This window comes from Caretta caretta, chromosome 26, assembly GCF_965140235.1.
Source record: "Caretta caretta isolate rCarCar2 chromosome 26, rCarCar1.hap1, whole genome shotgun sequence".
NCBI lineage: Eukaryota > Metazoa > Chordata > Testudines > Cheloniidae > Caretta > Caretta caretta.
Window position 1 is genome coordinate 16,404,581 of NC_134231.1, and position 18,633 is coordinate 16,423,213.

At 51.1% G+C, this 18,633-nt stretch overlaps 1 protein-coding gene and 1 long non-coding RNA gene across 2 annotated transcripts in view; both read right to left on the minus strand.

Moving 5' to 3' along the window:
* The window catches only part of CKAP2L (cytoskeleton associated protein 2 like), a 38,056-nt gene extending 26,247 nt beyond the window's left edge, over window positions 1-11,809 (minus strand). The window contains exon 1 of the mRNA XM_048829161.2: window positions 11,680-11,809. Coding sequence (XP_048685118.2) covers window positions 11,680-11,797 — 118 coding nt within the window. The 5' untranslated portion in view covers window positions 11,798-11,809. The remainder of the gene's footprint in view (window positions 1-11,679) is intronic.
* LOC142070141 (uncharacterized) lies at window positions 1,221-3,557 on the minus strand. Its single transcript, XR_012666111.1, has 2 exons — window positions 2,555-3,557; window positions 1,221-1,884 (listed from the first exon to the last, which is right to left on the minus strand). It is a non-coding gene; the product is annotated as an uncharacterized LOC142070141 (long non-coding RNA).
* Window positions 11,810-18,633: the final 6,824 nt, after the last annotated feature.

Genomic DNA, 18,633 nt, shown 5'->3' on the forward strand with positions numbered 1-18,633 from the left:
TTCACGGACATGCTCACCACAGTGGAACGCTGCTTTTGGGCTTGGGAAACAAGCACCGAGTGGTGGGATCACATCGTCATGCAAGTCTGGGATGATGAGCAGTGGCTGCAGAACTTTCAGATGAGAAAAGCCACTTTCATGGGACTGTGTGCTGAGCTCACCCCCACCCTGCGGCGCAAGGACACAAGATTGAGAGCTGCCCTGCCAGTGGAGAAGTGGGTGGCTATTGAAATCTGGCAACTCCAGACAGCTACTGATCGGTCACTAACCAGTTTGGATTGGGAAAGTCGACTGTTGGAATCGTGTTGATGCAAGTTTGCAGGGCCATTATTTGCATCCTGCTCAGAAAAACCGTGACTCTGGGTAACATGCATGACATTGTGGCTGGCTTTGCACAAATGGGTTTCCCTAACTGCTGAGGAGTGATAGATGGGACGCACATTCCAATTCTGGCACCAGCCCACATGGCCGCCAAGTATATAAATGGGAAGGGATATTTTTCTATGGTTCTTCAGGTGCTTGTGGATCACTGTGGGCATTGACATTAACACAGGCTGTCCTGGAAAGTTGCATGGCGCACCCATCTTTCGGAACACTGGCCTGTTCAGGAAGCTGAAAGCCAGAACTTTCTTCCCAGACCGGAATATCACCGTAGGGGAAGTCGAAATGCCCATTGTGATCCTTGGAGATCCCACTTACTCTTTAATGCCGTGGCTCATGAAACCCTACACAGAGAGCCTTGACAGCAGCAAGGAGCGGTTCAACAACAGGCTGAGTCGGTGCAGAATGGCTGTGGAGTGTGCTTTTGGCCATTTAAAGGGCCGCCGGTGCTGTCTGTATGGGAAGCTGGACCTGGCCGATGACATCACCCCATGGTTATATCCACATGCTGTACCGTCCATAACATTTGTGAAGGGAAGGGTGAAAGATTCACTCGGGCATGGACCTCGGAGGTTCAACACCTGGACCCTGAATTTGAACAGCCAGAGACCAGGGCTATTAGAGGGGCCCAGCGCAGGGCTGCAAGGATTAGGGATGCGGTGAGGGAGCAATTTGAGGCTGAAAGCCACAAGTAATGTTTGTTGCCCTGCACGGGAGTGAAGTGCAGCAGTTCCAATGTTAGTAGGAATCTGTGTTTGCTATGTATGATGCACTGACTTGCAGTGCCCGTTGCTTTCCTGGGCTATGGTATCTTTTACTTAATGCAGTAATAAAGAATGTTTTCAAAGCCAAAAAATTCATTTATTGAAAAGAAACACAACTGCTTGGGAAACAGAAACGGAATGACACATCTGTGCTGTGTGGCACGAGGGAAGGGAGTGGAGTGGGGAACAGGACAATCATGGATTTGTGTATGTCCTGTTATCATACTCAGCCTTTGTGTCTGGAGTGCCATGCAATGAGTGCTGCACTTCAGGCTGGCTAAAATGCATGGTGATGGGGGTTGAGTGCAGTGGGTAAGGGTCGTAGTTTGCAGGGCTGGGTGGTGAAGCTACAGGTGCTGGAGGCAGCTGGTGGCGATAAGAACCTGGATGTTGGGAAAAGTGGGTTGGCGGTGACATGGGGGGCACAAGGGCAAGTTTTGGGAGAAGGGCTGCAGGGGGCACAGGCATGGAAGTTCTCCACCTGCAGTGCTATGAGTGCTTGTATCAAGTCTGCTTGGCGCTCCATGATGCTTAGCAGCCGCTCCGTGCTTTGGTGCCGGCGATCTGCATTCTGCTGGTGGACCCTCCTTTCACTCTCCTGCCACTCCTGCACTTTTTGATTTTCATTAAGGACTGCTGCATAGCAGCATGTCCTCTTTGCTTCTTCACGGACGCTTTCTGACTTTTTGGAGTCTTTTGGTCGTTGATAACAAGGACGGCTGGGATCTCAAGGTTGCATCTGTAAAGCCAAAATGCAACACTTAACGTAGGCAGCATTGTTCACACCAGACAGAGCAATGATTCGGACGTACTTAAAGACAAGTACAGTGTACACAATAGCAGAAATTGCCCGTCCCAAAGCGAGCGCACATAACCCACAGGAGTCCCAAAATGATGAGTAAGCACAGGGGCAAGGGGGACTGATTGTTTTACAGCCGTACTGTCCTCTGGGGTTCTGTGCCTTGGGGAGAGCCAACAGCTGCAGGAGGACCTTATACTGAACACTATCCCCACATTTTCCACAGGATGAGTTCATCCTGGAAGATATCTCGCTGCTGAGGGTGACCTGGGAAGCAAGGGAGGGTCTTCTACTACAATGCGGCTTCTGCTCTGGCCCATATACAGCTTGCCTGTGTGCAGCAATAGTCCCCCCAGCCCACCACGGCACAGTGGTGCGGACATGTTAGCCTTACTGGGACAAGGAGCACAGTAGCTCTGCCAAGGAACCTGCGCAAGCGGATTCCCCAGCTTCTGCATGAGACCTTTGAAGAGATCACTGAGGCCAATTACCACAATGTGAGAGAGCACATCAATGTCCTATTCCGCATCTAGGCATGCATGCGGCCCTACCCTCCTAGCCCCAAGAGCCCGCACCAAACAACTTCCTTCCCAAAATAAAAGCCGCTTACCAGGAACGTCCTCTGCTGTTTGATCTTCCCCAAGCACCGTCCGCTGCGACCGGCTACCTTCCTCCTGGCTTGAAAACAGCTCCTGGCTGCATGCATCTAGGGATGCCAGGCTGTCCCCCTCTTTCTCAGCACGCTCGCTCCCGCTTTCCTCTTCCTGCCTTGTTGAACTGGGCTCTGAAGTGTACCTGGTGGTCTTCAGAGTGGAGGTGGGGTCACCCCCAAGTATTGCGTCCATCTCTTTGTAGAAATGGCAGGTCACGGAGGCAGCACCAGAGTGGCGGTTTGCCTCCTGCGCTTTGTGGTAGGCATTCCGCAGCTCCTTCACTTTAACCCTGCACTGCAGTGTGTCCCGCTCATGGCTCCTTTCCATCATGTCCCTTGATATCTGCCGGAAGGTACTGTAATTCCTACAGCTGGAGCGCAGCTGGGACCTGAGAGCTTCCTCCCCTCAAACACTGAGGAGGTCCAGCACCTCGCCATTGCTCCATAGTGGGGATCGCCTAGCAGGTGGAGGCATGGTTACCTGGAAAGATTCACCAAGAGCACTCCACGCCTGGCTAAGCAAACAGGAAGGGGATTTTCAAAATTCCCAGAGAATTTAAAGGGCGGGTCTAACAGTTGGTCACCTGAGGGCAGGGCAGTAGAGTTCAAAGTGATGACCAGAGTGGCTAGAACAGGCATTGTGGGACACTACTGGAGGCCGATCCGAGCGCATTAATAGACCAGGGCATCCACACTGGCACCGCGATGCTCCAGCTGGGGCCCAGCAAGCGTTCTGCTTCTCAGAGGTGGATTATCAGGAGTGCTCCAGCCGTGGAGTCCAGGCGCTCTACGTGCCTTGCCAGTGTGAACACGTCAGGGGTTAGGGTACCCTGGGCTGCTTTAATACACTCTAACTTGCAAGTGTAGCCAAGCCCTTAGATCAAGGACGGGCAAACTTTCTGGCCTGAGGGACACATCGGGTTTCCAAAATTGTATGGAGGGCCAGTTAGGGGCGGTTGTGTCTCCCCAAACAGCCAGGCGTGGCCCAGCCCCCACCTCCTATCCGAACCCCCAGCTTCTCACCCCCCAACAGCTCCCTGGGACTCCTGCCTCATCCAACCCCCTGCTCCATGTCCCCCCCACCCCTGACTGCCCCCTGCCACCCCATCCAACTCCCCACTCCTTCCTGACTGCCCTCCCGGGACCCCTGCCCCATCCAACCCCCCTGTTCCCCACCCTCTGACTGCCCCGACCCCTACCCACACCGCCGCCCTTGACCACCACCCCCTGCCCTCTATCCAACCCCCCCCGCTCCCTTACTGTGCTGCCTGTAGCACCGGCTCAGGCCGCAGCTCTGCAACTGCACTTCCCGGCAACCCAGAGCACAAGGCTGAGGGGGAGGGAGAACAGTGGGGGAGGGCCCGGGGGCTAGCCTCCAGGGCCAGGAGCTCAGGGGGCCGGGAAGGAGGGTCCCGCGGGGCAGATGTGGCCCACGGGCCGTAGTTTGCCCACCTCTGCCTTAGATGCTTCTCACCACAGGCTGGCTGGTTGCCCTTCAGCCAGGCTCTCCCCTTTGATCAGTGCTTTAGTCACTTTGTGTGGTATCTGTAGATGTAGGTGGAAGAGAGAGGAAGCACGGCAAACATCTCTCCCTTTTATCTTGTTCTTTCTTCCCTCTTGGCTTTGCCCCCACCCTTCAGAGTCATGTGAGCATTACCTCATCACAGTCCCAAACTGACCAAAAGAAGGGGGTGTGTGACTCACTTGAGAGTCCAACAGATCCTTTGTTGCTGCAAAGGACGCTGGCCTAGGGCTCCTGTGAGGCTGGACTGGATTTGTCCCATACATGCCCTGATGAGGTGTGAACTGCCTCTTTCCTCTTAGAGAGTTTTTGCCTGGGCTTATTTTAAGCCATGAAGACACATTTTCAGCCTCTTAACTATATACATAGTCCAGGAGAGCTGGCTGTATTTCAAGGAATCCCTGTTGAGGTTACAGGGACAAACCATCCCAATGAGTCGAAAGAATAGTAAATATGGCAGGCGACCAGCTTGGCTTAATGGTGAAATCCTAGCGGATCTTAAACATAAAAAAGAAGCTTACAAGAAGTGGAAGGTTGGACATATGACCAGGGAAGAGTATAAAAATATTGCTCGGGCATGTAGGAAGTCTGCTGCAGTTTCCACGGTAAACATCTGATGAAGTGAGCTGTAGCTCACGAAAGCTCATGCTCAAATAAATTGGTTAGTCTCTAAGGTGCCACAAGTACTCCTTTTCTTTTTGCGAATACAGACTAACACGGCTGTTCCTCTGAAACCGTTCAGGTATGTTGGCAACAAGAAGAAAGCCAAGGAAAGTGTGGGCACCTTACTGAATGAGGGAGGCAACCTAGTGACAGAGGATGTGGAAAAAGCTAATGTACTCAATGCTTTTTTTGCCTCTGTCTTCACTAACAAGGTCAGCTCCCAGACTGCTGCGCTGGGTATCACAAAATGGAGAAGAGATGGCCAGCCCTCTGTGGAGATAGAGGTGGTTAGGGACTATTTAGAAAAGCTGGACGTGCACAAGTCCATGGGGCCGGACGAGTTGCATCCGAGAGTGCTGAAGGAATTGGCGGCTGTGATTGCAGAGCCATTGGCCATTATCTTTGAAAACTCGTGGCGAACCGGGGAAGTCCCGGATGACTGGAAAAAGGCTAATGTAGTGCCCATCTTTAAAAAAGGGAAGGAGGAGGATCCTGGGAACTACAGGCCAGTCAGCCTCACCTCAGTCCCTGGAAAAATCATGAAGCAGGTCCTCAAAGAATCAATCCTGAAGCACTTGCATGAGAGGAAAGTGATCAGGAACAGCCAGCATGGATTCACCAAGGGAAGGTCATGCCTGACTAATCTAATCGCCTTCTATGATGAGATTACTGGTTCTGTGGATGAAGGGAAAGCAGTGGATGTATTGTTTCTTGACTTTAGCAAAGCTTTTGACACGGTCTCCCACAGTATTCTTGTCAGCAAGTTAAGGAAGTATGGGCTGGATGAATGCACTATAAGGTGGGTAGAAAGCTGGCTAGATTGTCGGGCTCAACGGGTAGTGATCAATGGCTCCATGTCTAGTTGGCAGCCGGTGTCAAGTGGAGTGCCCCAAGGGTCGGTCCTGGGGCCGGTTTTGTTCAATATCTTCATAAATGATCTGGAGGATGGTGTGGATTGCACTCTCAGCAAATTTGCGGAGGATACTAAACTGGGAGGAGTGGTAGATACGCTGCAGGGGAGGGATAGAATACAGAAGGACCTAGACAAATTGGAGGATTGGGCCAAAAGAAATCTGATGAGGTTCAATAAGGATAAGTGCAGGGTCCTGCACTTAGGATGGAAGAATCCAATGCACAACTACAGACTAGGGACCGAATGGCTAGGCAGCAGTTCTGCGGAAAAGGACCTAGGGGTGACAGTGGACGAGAAGCTGGATATGAGTCAACAGTGTGCCCTTGTTGCCAAGAAGGCCAATGGCATTTTGGGATGTATAAGTAGGGGCATAGTGAGCAGATCGAGGGTCGTGATCGTTCCCCTCTATTCGACATTGGTGAGGCCTCACCTGGAGTACTGTGTCCAGTTTCGGGCCCCACACTACAAGAAGGATGTGGATAAATTGGAGAGAGTCCAGCGAAGGGCAACAAAAATGATTAGGGGTCTGGAACACATGACTTATGAGGAGAGGCTGAGGGAACTGGGATTGTTTAGTCTGCAGAAGAGAAGAATGAGAGGGGATTTGATAGCTGCTTTCAACTACCTGAGAGGTGGTTCCAGAGAGGATGGTTCTAGACTATTCTCAGTGGTAGAAGAGGACAGGACAAGGAGTAATGGTCTCAGGTTGCAGTGGGGGAGGTTTAGGTTGGATATTAGGAAAAACTTCTTCACTAAGAGGGTGGTGAAACACTGGAATGCGTTACCTAGGGAGGTGGTAGAATCTCCTTCCTTAGAGGTTTTTAAGGTCAGGCTTGACAAAGCCCTGGCTGGGATGATTTAACTGGGAATTGGTCCTGCTTCGAGCAGGGGGTTGGACTAGATGACCTTCAGGGGTCCCTTCCAACCCTGATATTCTATGATTCTACATGAAATTATAACCTATAACATTGCTGTAACAACAATTATGTTAACATCACTATAACAACAATGCTCAGTGCATCATGAGCCTTCTGAAGACACCCGACATGCCACACTTTGCACTAGATACCACACAATCATTTTACAAGGATGAACATGGGGGTGCTGGGTGTTCCCCCTGAGGTACAGAGCATCACAGTGAGTCTTGCCTAAAATTTCTTCTCCCTCAGTTATTTAATTTTCATCTTCTTAAGTCATAAGTCACTAGTTCTCTACTCATCCAGAGTCCTCTATTAAAAATGGGCTAGACAAGACCGGATGTCTAATATTAAAAAGACAACCAGAAAAAATATAGAACTCTTAACCTTTATTTATGCAAACTAACCAAAAAGAGCACAATTTTCTCTTCTTTGTAGGCTAACACTTAATTTCAAACTCTTTAGACAAACCTCAGTGATGTTAGGCAACAGTTAAAATTCAGTTAGTCATGAGACAGAAACCCACCTAACTAACAAGCAGAAACACCGGAAGCCCAAGGACACTGACAACTGTAAACACTTGATAAACTTATATGGTCAAATGTCCGCCTGGTAACTCAGCTCTTAGAACAGAACGAACACTCCCTTCACAGCCCTCCGGATATCTGTAAACACTCACCCCCACCCCATCCCTTTGCCTTAAGGTAGTCATGAATAATTAACGCAATCAAAACAGTTTGATGGGTATGTTCTGTTCCTGTCAGTGTCATGTTAAGTGTGTTCTCTGTCTCTGAAACAATGTTTGCTTCTGTAAGAACAAAATAAATGCAAATGAAGTGATAAAAGAAAGGTATATAATTGGTCACTGTAACCCCACACCTTTGAAGCTGTTTACCAGTCTTCCTGGTACCATGAATAAATCCTCCTTCCATAGGCGCCAACTCCATGGGTGCTCCAGAGCTGGAGCACCCACGGGGAAAAATTGGTGACTGCTCTGCACCCACTAGCAGCTCCCCGCCCCCCCCCCCCAGCTCACCTCCGCCTCCTCCCCTGAGGGCGCCGCCGCGTCTTGCTTCTCCCCCTGGCTCCCAGCGCTCGCATCGCGAAACAGCTGTTTTGCGGCAGCAAGCACTGGGAGGGAGGGGGGAAGAGGGGGAACGTGGCGCGCTCAGGGGAGGAGTCCAATAGGGGCATGGAGGAGGCAGAGTTGGGGCGGGGACTTTGGGGAAGGGGTTGGAATGAGGGCGAGGCAGGGGTGGAGTTGGGGCAGGGGGGCACAAGCACCCACCAGCGCCAGGAAAAGTTAGCACCTGTGCCTCCTTCGGTATTGTCTGTGCCTGCCCGATTCTTGGGGAAAAGAATCTCCTTGCCTAACAGATTGGCGCAGCGAGCAGGGTGTGATCGGGAATCCTCGGAGAGTTTCTCACAACCAGGGATAGAGGTGAGTACTCTTTTACTAGCGTGCACCTTGGTTTGGGACTCCCTGAAACACCCCTTCACCCCCCTTCTTAATACAAACCACATATAGGACGCACAGACAAGAGGACTGAACGGGACTGTGTTTGTGGCCAAGGTTTTTGGGGTGCAGAGATTGCTGGAGGCGAAGGCTGCAGTGCCAAGGTTTTTGGGATGCAGGGATCGCTGGAGGTGAAGGCTGTACCGCCAGGTACTGAACACCAGAGTGCATGCTGCAGTAGACTGAGTACAAGGGTATGCTCAGTCGGTCTCTCCTGAAGCGCAGCTTAAGTGGGTTTGAGGAAGCTGGGATACGATGTTGTATGAGTTGCCCCAGAATGTGTCAACTATACCCTCTATGGGAGGGGGACTTGTTGTCATGCCCCAGGGTGCACCAATGATACCCTCTACAGGAGGGAAACTCATTGACTGGCCCCAGGGAACATCAATGATGCCCTCTACAAGAGGGCGACTCATTGATTTTATAAAAGGAAAACATGAAAAGGTCCAAAAGTTGATGGCAAAAGATGGATGGAATGAGGGTAGGAGTACAATGGATAGTGTGTTGTGGTGATCTGGTCAGACGAAAGGAAGATTAGAGAAGGGGATTGTAATAATATACTGTGAATATGAAAGGAAATTACGGGAATTAGAAATGCTCCAAAAGACTCTTACATCAGAGCTGAAGCAAAAGACAGATTTAAACCACATATTAAGTAAGCTTCAAGCAGAAAACAATACTCTGAAAGCAAAAATAAAAGAAACCAGCTCCTCTTCACGCCGTACTGCTGCTAGCATACAACAGAAGGGTAATTTTACTGACCCTGATTCAAGCAGCGATACTGAAAAAGACCAAAACTAAATTAATTGGAAATACCTTGAAAAACAAATCCAAGACTGGAACCTGGCACACATGGGGAAAAACTGGGATAATTGGCCTCCTCCCTCTCCTCCTCCTCACCGAGACTTAAGTGCCAGCACTCCCCTGGCCCCTCTCCAAGTAACCACACCATGGTCAGGGTCAGCAGATAACAGAGTGGCTCATAATACTTATAATTACACTCCTCTCCACACAGAAGAAATGAAAGGCTTACTGAAAAATCTCCCTGATTTAAAGCCCAAAGATCCAAATTTTTGAAAAAAATAAGTCAGATGGTTACCACCTATACATTACATCCCAGGGACCTTCATATCCTAACTAAGGCTAAATGCCTCGACCTTTCATGGGTCAATAGCCTCTCAGAAGAGCACCGGAATGGCACTTGGACCTCTGTCAAATTTAAATCAGAAAATGATATGATTCATGCCCGCACTGATTTTAAGGAAGCCATCCAAAACACCTTGGGCAACAGAGCCAGTAATTGGGGACTAATAGTGGGATGCGTACAAGACAAGGATGAACCTGCTGCTCAATATTGTGAGCGAAAATGGGAAATGTATTCAAGTAATGCAGGCATTGCCAATCCAAAGAAAACTGATCAGGTGTTTCTAAAAATGCTAAAGGAAGGTTTTAACTCCCACCTGCAAATAGCCCTTAACTTGGGAGTGAATCCAGGCTCTGATTATGAATACATCTATATGTGGGCCTCTGAATGTGAAGCCAGACAAGCTAAAGATCTAAAAAGCCAGGCTGCTCAGACATTCATTGCCAGTTTTCAGGCCTTCAGTCACCTTCATTTCAATCTGGGTGAATTCAATATCCTGGACCTAGAGTAAGAACATGAGTCACAGCTGAGTCAAGAGCAATCACACCCCCATCAATGGGCAGTACAGACGGCTCAGGCAGCTGGAATATGGAGCCTTTTATTTAGCAACTCACCGTAACCAGGTGTTGTGTACAACCACTGCATTTGCGGTAACAGCAAAAAATAATGTAACCTGTTATAACTGTGGGTGTCTCGGACATACCCAAAAGAACTGCAGGTGCAAGGCCCAAAAGCCTAGTCAGGGACAGAATCATGGCCAGTTGAATCCCTATAGTACCTCACTGCCCTTTCAATCTGGTCCTGGTCCCAACCCCACCGCCCCCCCTACCTTGCAGTGTTTTGTATGTGGGGAGACCGGACATTGGGCAGCTGGATGCCCAAGCCGAGTAGCCTCGGGCAACCGGCCCCAAGTGATATCTCAACCAGCTGCCAACCCTAACCCAGCTGAATCCCTGCAGTACCTCACTAGTGTAGACCAGCCTAAAGATGTCTGTCATTGAAGTATATAGCTATTTCCATTTTATTATTTGCATTACCATAGTGCCTAGGAACCCCCAGTATACTGTTGTGCCAAATGCTGTGCAAATAGAACTAAAAGATAATCCCTGACCCAAAGAGTTTACAACCTACTATAAGACTAGAGACAACAGACCATACAGACAGACAGATGGGGCAAAACATAAGGAAACAGAGACACCCTTAATTTGAGTCCCATAAAATAAAGAGGCAACATCATTCTGGAGAGAATGCCCTAGTGCAGCAGTTTGGGTGCCTGACTGTGAATATAGGGGAAGGTATTAGTCCAGTATGGCACACACAAATGCGTTTATTGACCAAAAAACGTAAAAGAAAAGAAGAAAAAACAACAGTTCAGTGTTCAGGCGTTTGGCATAAAGGGAATTCAAGGTGGAAACAGAATGAGGTATTAGACTAGAGCAGTGGTTCATTAGACTAGTACCAGGTGTACCCATGGGGATACATTGAGGTCTTCTAGGGAGTACATCAACTCATCTAGATATTAGCCTAGTTTTACAACAGGCTACATAAAAAACACTAGCAAAGTCAGTACAAATTAGGGATGTAAGTAGCATGTAAAAACAGTACCCATGTAACCGATTAAAATTCTATCGGTTACATAATTAAACATTTACCTGGGGAACTAGGGGTCCCAGTCACTGGCCCCCACCCAGGGTCCCACAGCCCAGAGAGACCCCAGGCACGCAGGGATGCCAGGCAGCAGCAGGTCCGGCAGCCCAGAGGGACCCTGGGCACCTGTGGCCAGCAGCCCCAAGCTACCTGGCCAGAGTTTAACCATTAACAGAAACCAGTAAGCAACAAGCTTATCAGTTAACCTCTTACATCCCGAGTACAAACTAAAATTTCATCTCGACAAGGAAATATTTATAGTGCTCTATATACCAGACACTGAGATGTCAGTACAATACTTATATGCCATTTGGTTTTATACTTATAAGCTAAGGTGAGAGAGCCAGCAAGCGTTCAGTCACAGCGTGACTGTGACACCGTCACCCGTTTGGGGGGGACTTTGTAAACAAGCCGTTTCTAAGGGAGGGAAGGGGGGACGCAAGACCAGCGGTTCCTATACACGCCAAGAGAAGCACGGCTGCCCCCACCCAGCCCCTGACCCGCCGCCGCCGCTCCCGCCCGGGCAGCGCCCCGGGGCCCGCACGCAGCCCGGCCTCTCCCAGAAGCTGGGGGCGGGCGCCCCACAGCCCGGCGACCAGCGATGGGGCCGCCCGCGCCGCGCAGGCCCCTGAGGGAGGAGGAGGCGCCCCCCCCGCCGGGCCCCCGCACCTCAGCCCGGAGCCCTTCCTCCCCGCCAGCCCCAGCCGGGCGGCACCAGGGCTCCCAGCCGGGCGGCACCAGGGCTCCCAGCCCGCACTCACCCTGGGCGGCCGTGGCCGTGGCCCTCGCCCGCCCCATGGCGCCCCGGAGCTCTCCGCCGCAGCCGGCAACGCGCCCCTGCCCCGCCCTCGCCGCAGCCGACCGTTCCTGCGCGCTCATTGGCCAGCGCCGCGTTCGAAGCAGCCAATAGGAGAGGAGACGAGCTTGAGGCCGTGCGCGGCGCCGGCGATTAGCTTGCGAGGCGCGCGAGCGGGACCGCGGGATGTCAATCATGGGGTGCGCGCTCCGTTCCCGCCTCTTTTCTGAGGGGGCGGGGAGAAAGGCATCTCCCCGGCTGAAGTAGGGCGGGGCTGGCTGTGGGATTGCAGGCCAGGCTTGGGATCAGGGCGCTCGGCGCTGTACACTGCACCCAAGGCACTGTCTCACTGCTGCGGGTGCCAACTTTCTGATGAGGACTAACAGATTTATTTAGTCTTTAAAGTGCTACCAGACTCCTCCTTGTTTTTGTGGATATAGACTAACGGCTACCCCTCTGATACTTGGCAATTTTCTAATGGTACAAAACCAAACCATTGGTTAGGGGTGGAATAGCTCGGTGGTTTGAGCATTGGCCTGATAAACCCAGGGTTGTGCGTTCAACCTTGAGGGGGCCATTTAGGGATCTGGGGCAAAAATTGGGGATTGGTCCTGCTTTGAGCAGGGGGTTGGACTAGATGACCTCCTGAGGTCCCTTCCAACCCTGAGATTCTAGGATTCTATAACACTCCTGCCCTGCCGCTGCTTGCTCCATCCTCCCTCACTTGCTCTCCCCCCACCCTCACTCACTTTCACAGGGCTGGGGTGCGGGAGGGGGTGTGGGCTCTGGATGGGGGTGGGGCTGGGGATGAGGAGTTTGAGGTGTAGGGGGGCTCTGGGGTGGGGCAGAGGGTTGGGTTGTGGGAGGGTGAGGGCTCCATTTGGGGGTGCAAGCTCTGGGGTGGGGCCAGGGATCATAGAAGATTAGGATTGGAAGAGACCTCAGGAGGTTAGCTAGTCCAACCCCCTGCTCAAAGCAGGACCAACACCAACTAAATCATCCCAGCCAGGGCTTTGTCAAGCCTGACCTTAAAAACCTCTAAGGATGGACCTTCCACCACCTCCAGTGCTTCACACACTCCTAGTGAAACAGTGTTTCCTAATATCCAACCTAGACCCCCCCACTGCAACTTGAGACCATTACTTCTTGTTCTATCATCTGCCACCACTGAGAAGAGCCGAGCTCCATCCTCTTTGGAACCCCCCTTCAGCGAGTTGAAGACTCCTATCACTCTTCTCTTCTGCAGATTAAACAAACCCAGTTCCCTCAGCCTCTTCTCATAAGTCATGAGCCACAGCTCCTTGATCATTTTTGTTGCCCTCCATTGAACTCTCTCCAATTTGTCCACATCCTTTCTGTAGTAGGGGCCCCAAAACTGGACGCAATACTCCAGATGTGGCCTCACCAGTGCCAAATAGAGGGAAATAATCACTTCTGTTGGGGACACTGGGGCATGGCCACTAGGTAAATCGAGGGGATGGAAGACCACCAGTGTCGATGAAGCCCCCTCGCACTAGGCCCAGGTGTCCTTGCCCCCCTGCCTGGAGGCACTCGCAGCAGTTATGCTGAGGATCTGCAACAATATGTTGCAAAGTCAGACTGACTGAAACTAAACAAGGCCAAACAAAGCAGATATGGAAGAACAATGCTGAATAAAGCAGCTTTATGTATGGTTTAACAGATGGTACAGAGAACAAGGGAACTAGCTGGGAACTGGATTGGCTGGCTAGATGGATACTTAGGGCAGCTTGCTATTGGATAAGTATGCTGAAGAAAGGATGTATAAAAGCCTGTGTAACTTCCTGCTCTGTGTGCAGGATTTGAGATTCTATTCTCCCTGTACCTCCTTTGCAGCTGCAAATAAACTTTTCTGCTTCTCCACCCCGTTGTGATTATTGGGTGACGCACACCGGGCAACGAACCTTGCTGTTGTTCGCCTCTGGCACTGGGTACCAGCAACAGCTTTTGGCATCCCTGGGTGAGCAACGAGGCCGCTATTTAGCCTTGCCCGGACCCCTCCTGGAGGTCGAGGATTGCGGCGAGAACCGACGCCCAGCGCGCACCGGTGAGTTCATCAGGGGCCTCGGAGGAGATGCGATTTGATCGACCCCGGAGGGCACAACAGTGCAACGCACTCATATAGTGGAGAAGCAGCTGTGGGAACCGGTGGCTTGGACATAGGGGAGGAGCAGCTGCGGGTGACGGTGAGGAACCGGTCCCTTGGATAAGGTAGGAACCTTTTGAAATCCGAATTGTATGCTCTGTTGGAACCTGGGAACGCTCAGAGTTACCCTGTAGGTATGGGACAGGGACAGAGCTCAGAGGTTAGGGCACGGTGTACTCCCCTAGAATGCATTCTAGCAAACTGGAAGGTATTTGGTGAGGATCAGATGACTAAGAGTCAATTAAAACAATTCTGTACAGTTGACTGGCCTCAATATCAACTAGAGGACCAGGAGTGGTGGCCACCAGGAGGGTCAATTAATTACAACACGATCCTCCAGTTACTCCTGTTCTGTCAGAGAACAAGGAAATGGAATGAACATATGTATGCACATTTGTTTTTGGCTTTATGTACTCGACCAGATACTTTACAACAATGTAATCTGACTCTGGCTGGTTCGGTAACAGCTAATGTTAGTTCCCAGACCCCCACCCCCACTGTAATGGCAGAGCCGGTGTCCCCTTCGGCCCCTACACCCACACCTTGTAAGTCCCCAATGGTTGGCCTATACCCCTTGATCACCGAAACTAAAGTTGCCCGGTGTGGATCGGACAGGCGTCCGGCCACGACTATGCTGGTCTATACTCATGTGCCCTTTAACCCTGTGGATTTGGCTGCTTTCAAAGCACAAGCAGGAGAGTTTTCCACCAACCCAAGCAAGTTTATTTCAGTTTTTGAGGGATGTCTTAGCAGCCACAAGCAGGACTGGGATGATTGTAACATCCTCCTGCGAACCCTATTGTCTGAGGTTGAAAGACAACAGGTTGTGTCCAAGGCAAGGGAGGAGGCGCAGAAACGGTACAACCAGGATCATATCAATGTCCCTGACCTGGATGCACAAGTCCCCCGAGCAGACCCCAGGTGGGATCCAAATGATCCTGGGGCTATGACCCACCTTACCTCCTATAAGGAGTTGCTTTTGCATGGACTCCGTCACTTGGCTGTCCGACATAATAATTGGGCAAAGCCATATGAAGTAATGCAGGATTTAAAAGAAAGCCCAGGGACCTTTCTACAGCGTATTCGGGACACGATTCGACAGAACACTAATGCAGACCCCGATGATTGGGCAACTGAGTCAATCATTAAGGGAATTTTTACGAGCAGAGCAGCCCCTGATATTAAGAGAAAGTTACAAAAAAGGAGGATTTAATGGGCATGACCATGGCACAAATCTTAGAGACTGCAAACCGAGCTTATAGTCTGAGAGAGACAGAGAATGAGAGAAAGCAAGTGAGACTGATGGTAACAGCGGTACAGGCCGGCACTAAGGGAAGTGGCCAGGGAGGAAGGGGCCGTGGACAAGGACGTCCGGGCTCGCAGGAGAGACGACTGGGTCGCAACCAGTGTGCCTTGTGTCGACAAGAGGGACACTGGAAAAATGAGTGCCCAAAGAGGAAAGAAAAGGGGGGTGCATCTATGATGGTGATGGCGGAGCAGGAATAGGGGTGTCAGGGGAGACGGACCACCCTACCCCCAGAATCCCAAGTAGAGATGCGGGTGGGAAGCTCAGAAATAGATTTTTTAGTGAACTCTGGAGCAGCACAAACTGCCGTAAATCGACCCCTTCAGCTGCCAGTAGCAGATTCCCTTACCATGGAGGGAGCCACAGGCAGAGACACCAAGTGCCCAGTGTATGCCCAGCGGAATGCACTTTGGGAAACAGGACTGTATCCCACAAGCTGGTATACCTCCCTGAGTGTCCAACACCTCTGCTGGGACGGGATCTGCTTTGTCGCCTCGGTGCCACCCTGCATTTTACTGAGGATGAAATAACCCTTACCTTACCCCCTGAGAATGCATGGATCATGACCCTTGCAGTTGAGCCCTCAGCTATGCAAGCCCCAGAATGGAGCCCGTGGGAAGACCAGGTGTACCCCCTCGTGTGGGCATCAGGGATCCCAGGAAAGGCCACCCACCAGACCCCCATTACTATTCAACTCATACCAGGGAAAGGCCCAGTGCAAGTAAAACAGTATCCAATCAAGAGGGAAGCCAGAGAAGGTTTACAGAAAACTATAGATCAATTTCTGATGTATGGTATTCTCCGGGAATGTCAGTCAGCCTGGAACACTCCCAATCTACCCGTACGGAAGCCTGATGGCACGTATCGGCTGGTACAGGACCTAAGGGCAGTCAATGAATGGGTTCAGACTCTGCACCCTCTTGTCCCTAACCCGTATAGTTTATTGGCTTCTATAGCGGGACAGTATACCCATTTTTCAGTCCTCGACCTGAAAGATGCTTTCTTTACCATCCCAGTTGCTACCCCGTCACAGGAGATCTTCTCCTTCGAGTGGGAGGACCAAAATAGGGTTAAAAAGCAACTTTGCTGGACAGTGTTGGCCCAGGGATTTAAAAACTCCCCCACCCTCTTTGGCCAGGCTCTGGCCAGGGACCTAGAGGAGTGGGATAATGAGGAGGCCCTCCTTCTGCAGTATGTAGATGATTTGTTAATTGCCACTGTGGGCCTAACCCCCTGCCTTAAAGCCACCGTGAGCCTTCTGAATTTTATTGGACTCCAGGGATATCGCGTAGCACGGAGTAAGGCTCAAATCGCCCTTCCAGAGGTACGGTACCTCGGGTTCCACATACGGCAAGGGGAGCATCAGCTTTCAAACGAAAGGAAGGAAGCTATATGCCAAGTTCCTATCCCAAGTAATCGTAAGCGACTCAGGGCATTTCTGGGTATGGCAGGCTTTTGCAGGATGTGGATCACAGAGTTTGGACTATGAGCTAAACACCTGTACGACTGTGTAAAAGGAGCAGATCATGACCCCTTCTATTGGACCCCAGAGGCTGACAGGGCATTTAAAATCTTGAAAAGGAAGTTGCTGGAAGCCCCGGCTCTGGGCCTGCCGGATCTCTCTAAGCCGTTTCAGTTGTATGTACATGAACGAAAGGGGGTGGCCCTAGGAGTGCTCACACAGCTGTTAGGAGCATGGAGACGTCCCGTGGCTTATTTTTCTAAGCAACTGGATCAGGTTGCAAAGGGTTGGCCGGCATGTTTACGGGCAGTCACAGCTACTGCCCTAGTGCTTGAGGAAGCCAAGAAGCTAACATTGGAAGGGGTTATAAAAATCTATACTCCCTATATGATCCGAGCCTTATTGGATGCAAAGGGAGGGCTCTGGCTCACCCAGGCTCGGATTGTTCGGTATCAGGCTAAGCTGTTAGAGAACTCTGAAGTCATCTTACAGTCTTGCCCCTCCCTTAACCCAGCCACCTTCTTGCCAGAAACAGAGGAACAGAAACATGACTGTTTAGAGATCATAGATGCCCAGTACTCCAGCCGTCTGGATTTAAAGGATGTACCTCTCCCAAATGCAGATTATGAGTGGTACACTGATGGTAGCAGTACTGTAATAGATGGGCAAAGGAGGGCAGGTTATGCTGCTGTGACCCTCCATGACACTGTGGAAGCTGAAGGTTTGCCTGCTGGGACCTCTGCTCAGCTTGCCGAACTAATAGCCCTGACCCGTGCACTTGAACTGTCAAAAGGAAAACGGGTCAACATTTTTACTGATTCAAATTATGCTTTTGGTGTGCTGCATGCTCATGCTGGCCTATGGAAGCAAAGGGGAATGCTGACAGCCCAAGGCTCCCCAGTCAAGTATGGGCCCCAAATCCTCCAGCTCCTAGAAGCCGTACAACTTCCCTCGGAAGTGGCGGTGGTACACTGTAAAGCCCATCAAAGGGAGGATCAAGATGTGGCCAGAGGTAACGCCCGGGCAGATAGAAAGGCTAAGCATGCTGCCACCCTGCCATCCCCTCAGACTGAGAACGCCCATATTCATGCCCTTATCCCATCAGTAGGGGAGCTTCCAACCCCTCAGTACTCTGGGGAGGAGAGACAGCTAACTGACAAACTCGGTCTCCGGGAAAAGGAGGGATGGCTCCATTCCCCAGAAGGGAAGGTCCTCCTACCAAAGGGCCTGATCCGGCCGGTGCTGCAGAAACTACATCAAACCACTCATGCTGGCAGGGAAGCACTTATCCAGCTAATGGGAAAATACTTTATCACATCCGGACTCCGACCCCTGGCTGCCCAGGTACAAGCGGACTGCTTAGTCTGCCAAAAGAATAACCCCTGACCAGGACATCCTGTGCCACCAGCTGCCCTAGAACCCACTCCGGGCCCCGGATGGGTGTGGCAAATAGACTTTACCGAGTTTCCCCTGACCCAAGGGCTCAAATATCTCCTTGTCATAGTAGATCGGTTCAGCGGATGGCCAGAGCCTTCCCATGCCGTAACTGCACTGCCAGAACAGTGGCCTTCAAGTTTGTTAATGAGATCATTCCTCTCTTTGGACTCCCCCAGTGGATGGAATCTGACAACGGGACACACTTCACGTCAAAAATCATTCAAAGCATCTCAAATGCCTTACAGATCCCCTGGAAACTCCATACGCCCTGGAGACCGCAAGCCAGTGGTGTAGTGGAGCGTACCAATCAGATCCTTAAACGGCATCTGTCAAAAGTGTGCCAAGAAGCCTCACTGCGATGGCCTGATGCTTTGCCCCTTGTCCTACTCCGTATCCGCGTTCTCCCAAAGAGTAGATTAGGGCTTAGTCCCTTTGAAATTATGTTTGGAAGGGCATGGCCTATGAATGGCACCCCGGTTCTGTCAGGGGAATGGGAGTTGGGTAATGGTTTTTTGTCTCAGTATATGTGTTCCCTGTCTGCTGTTCTCTT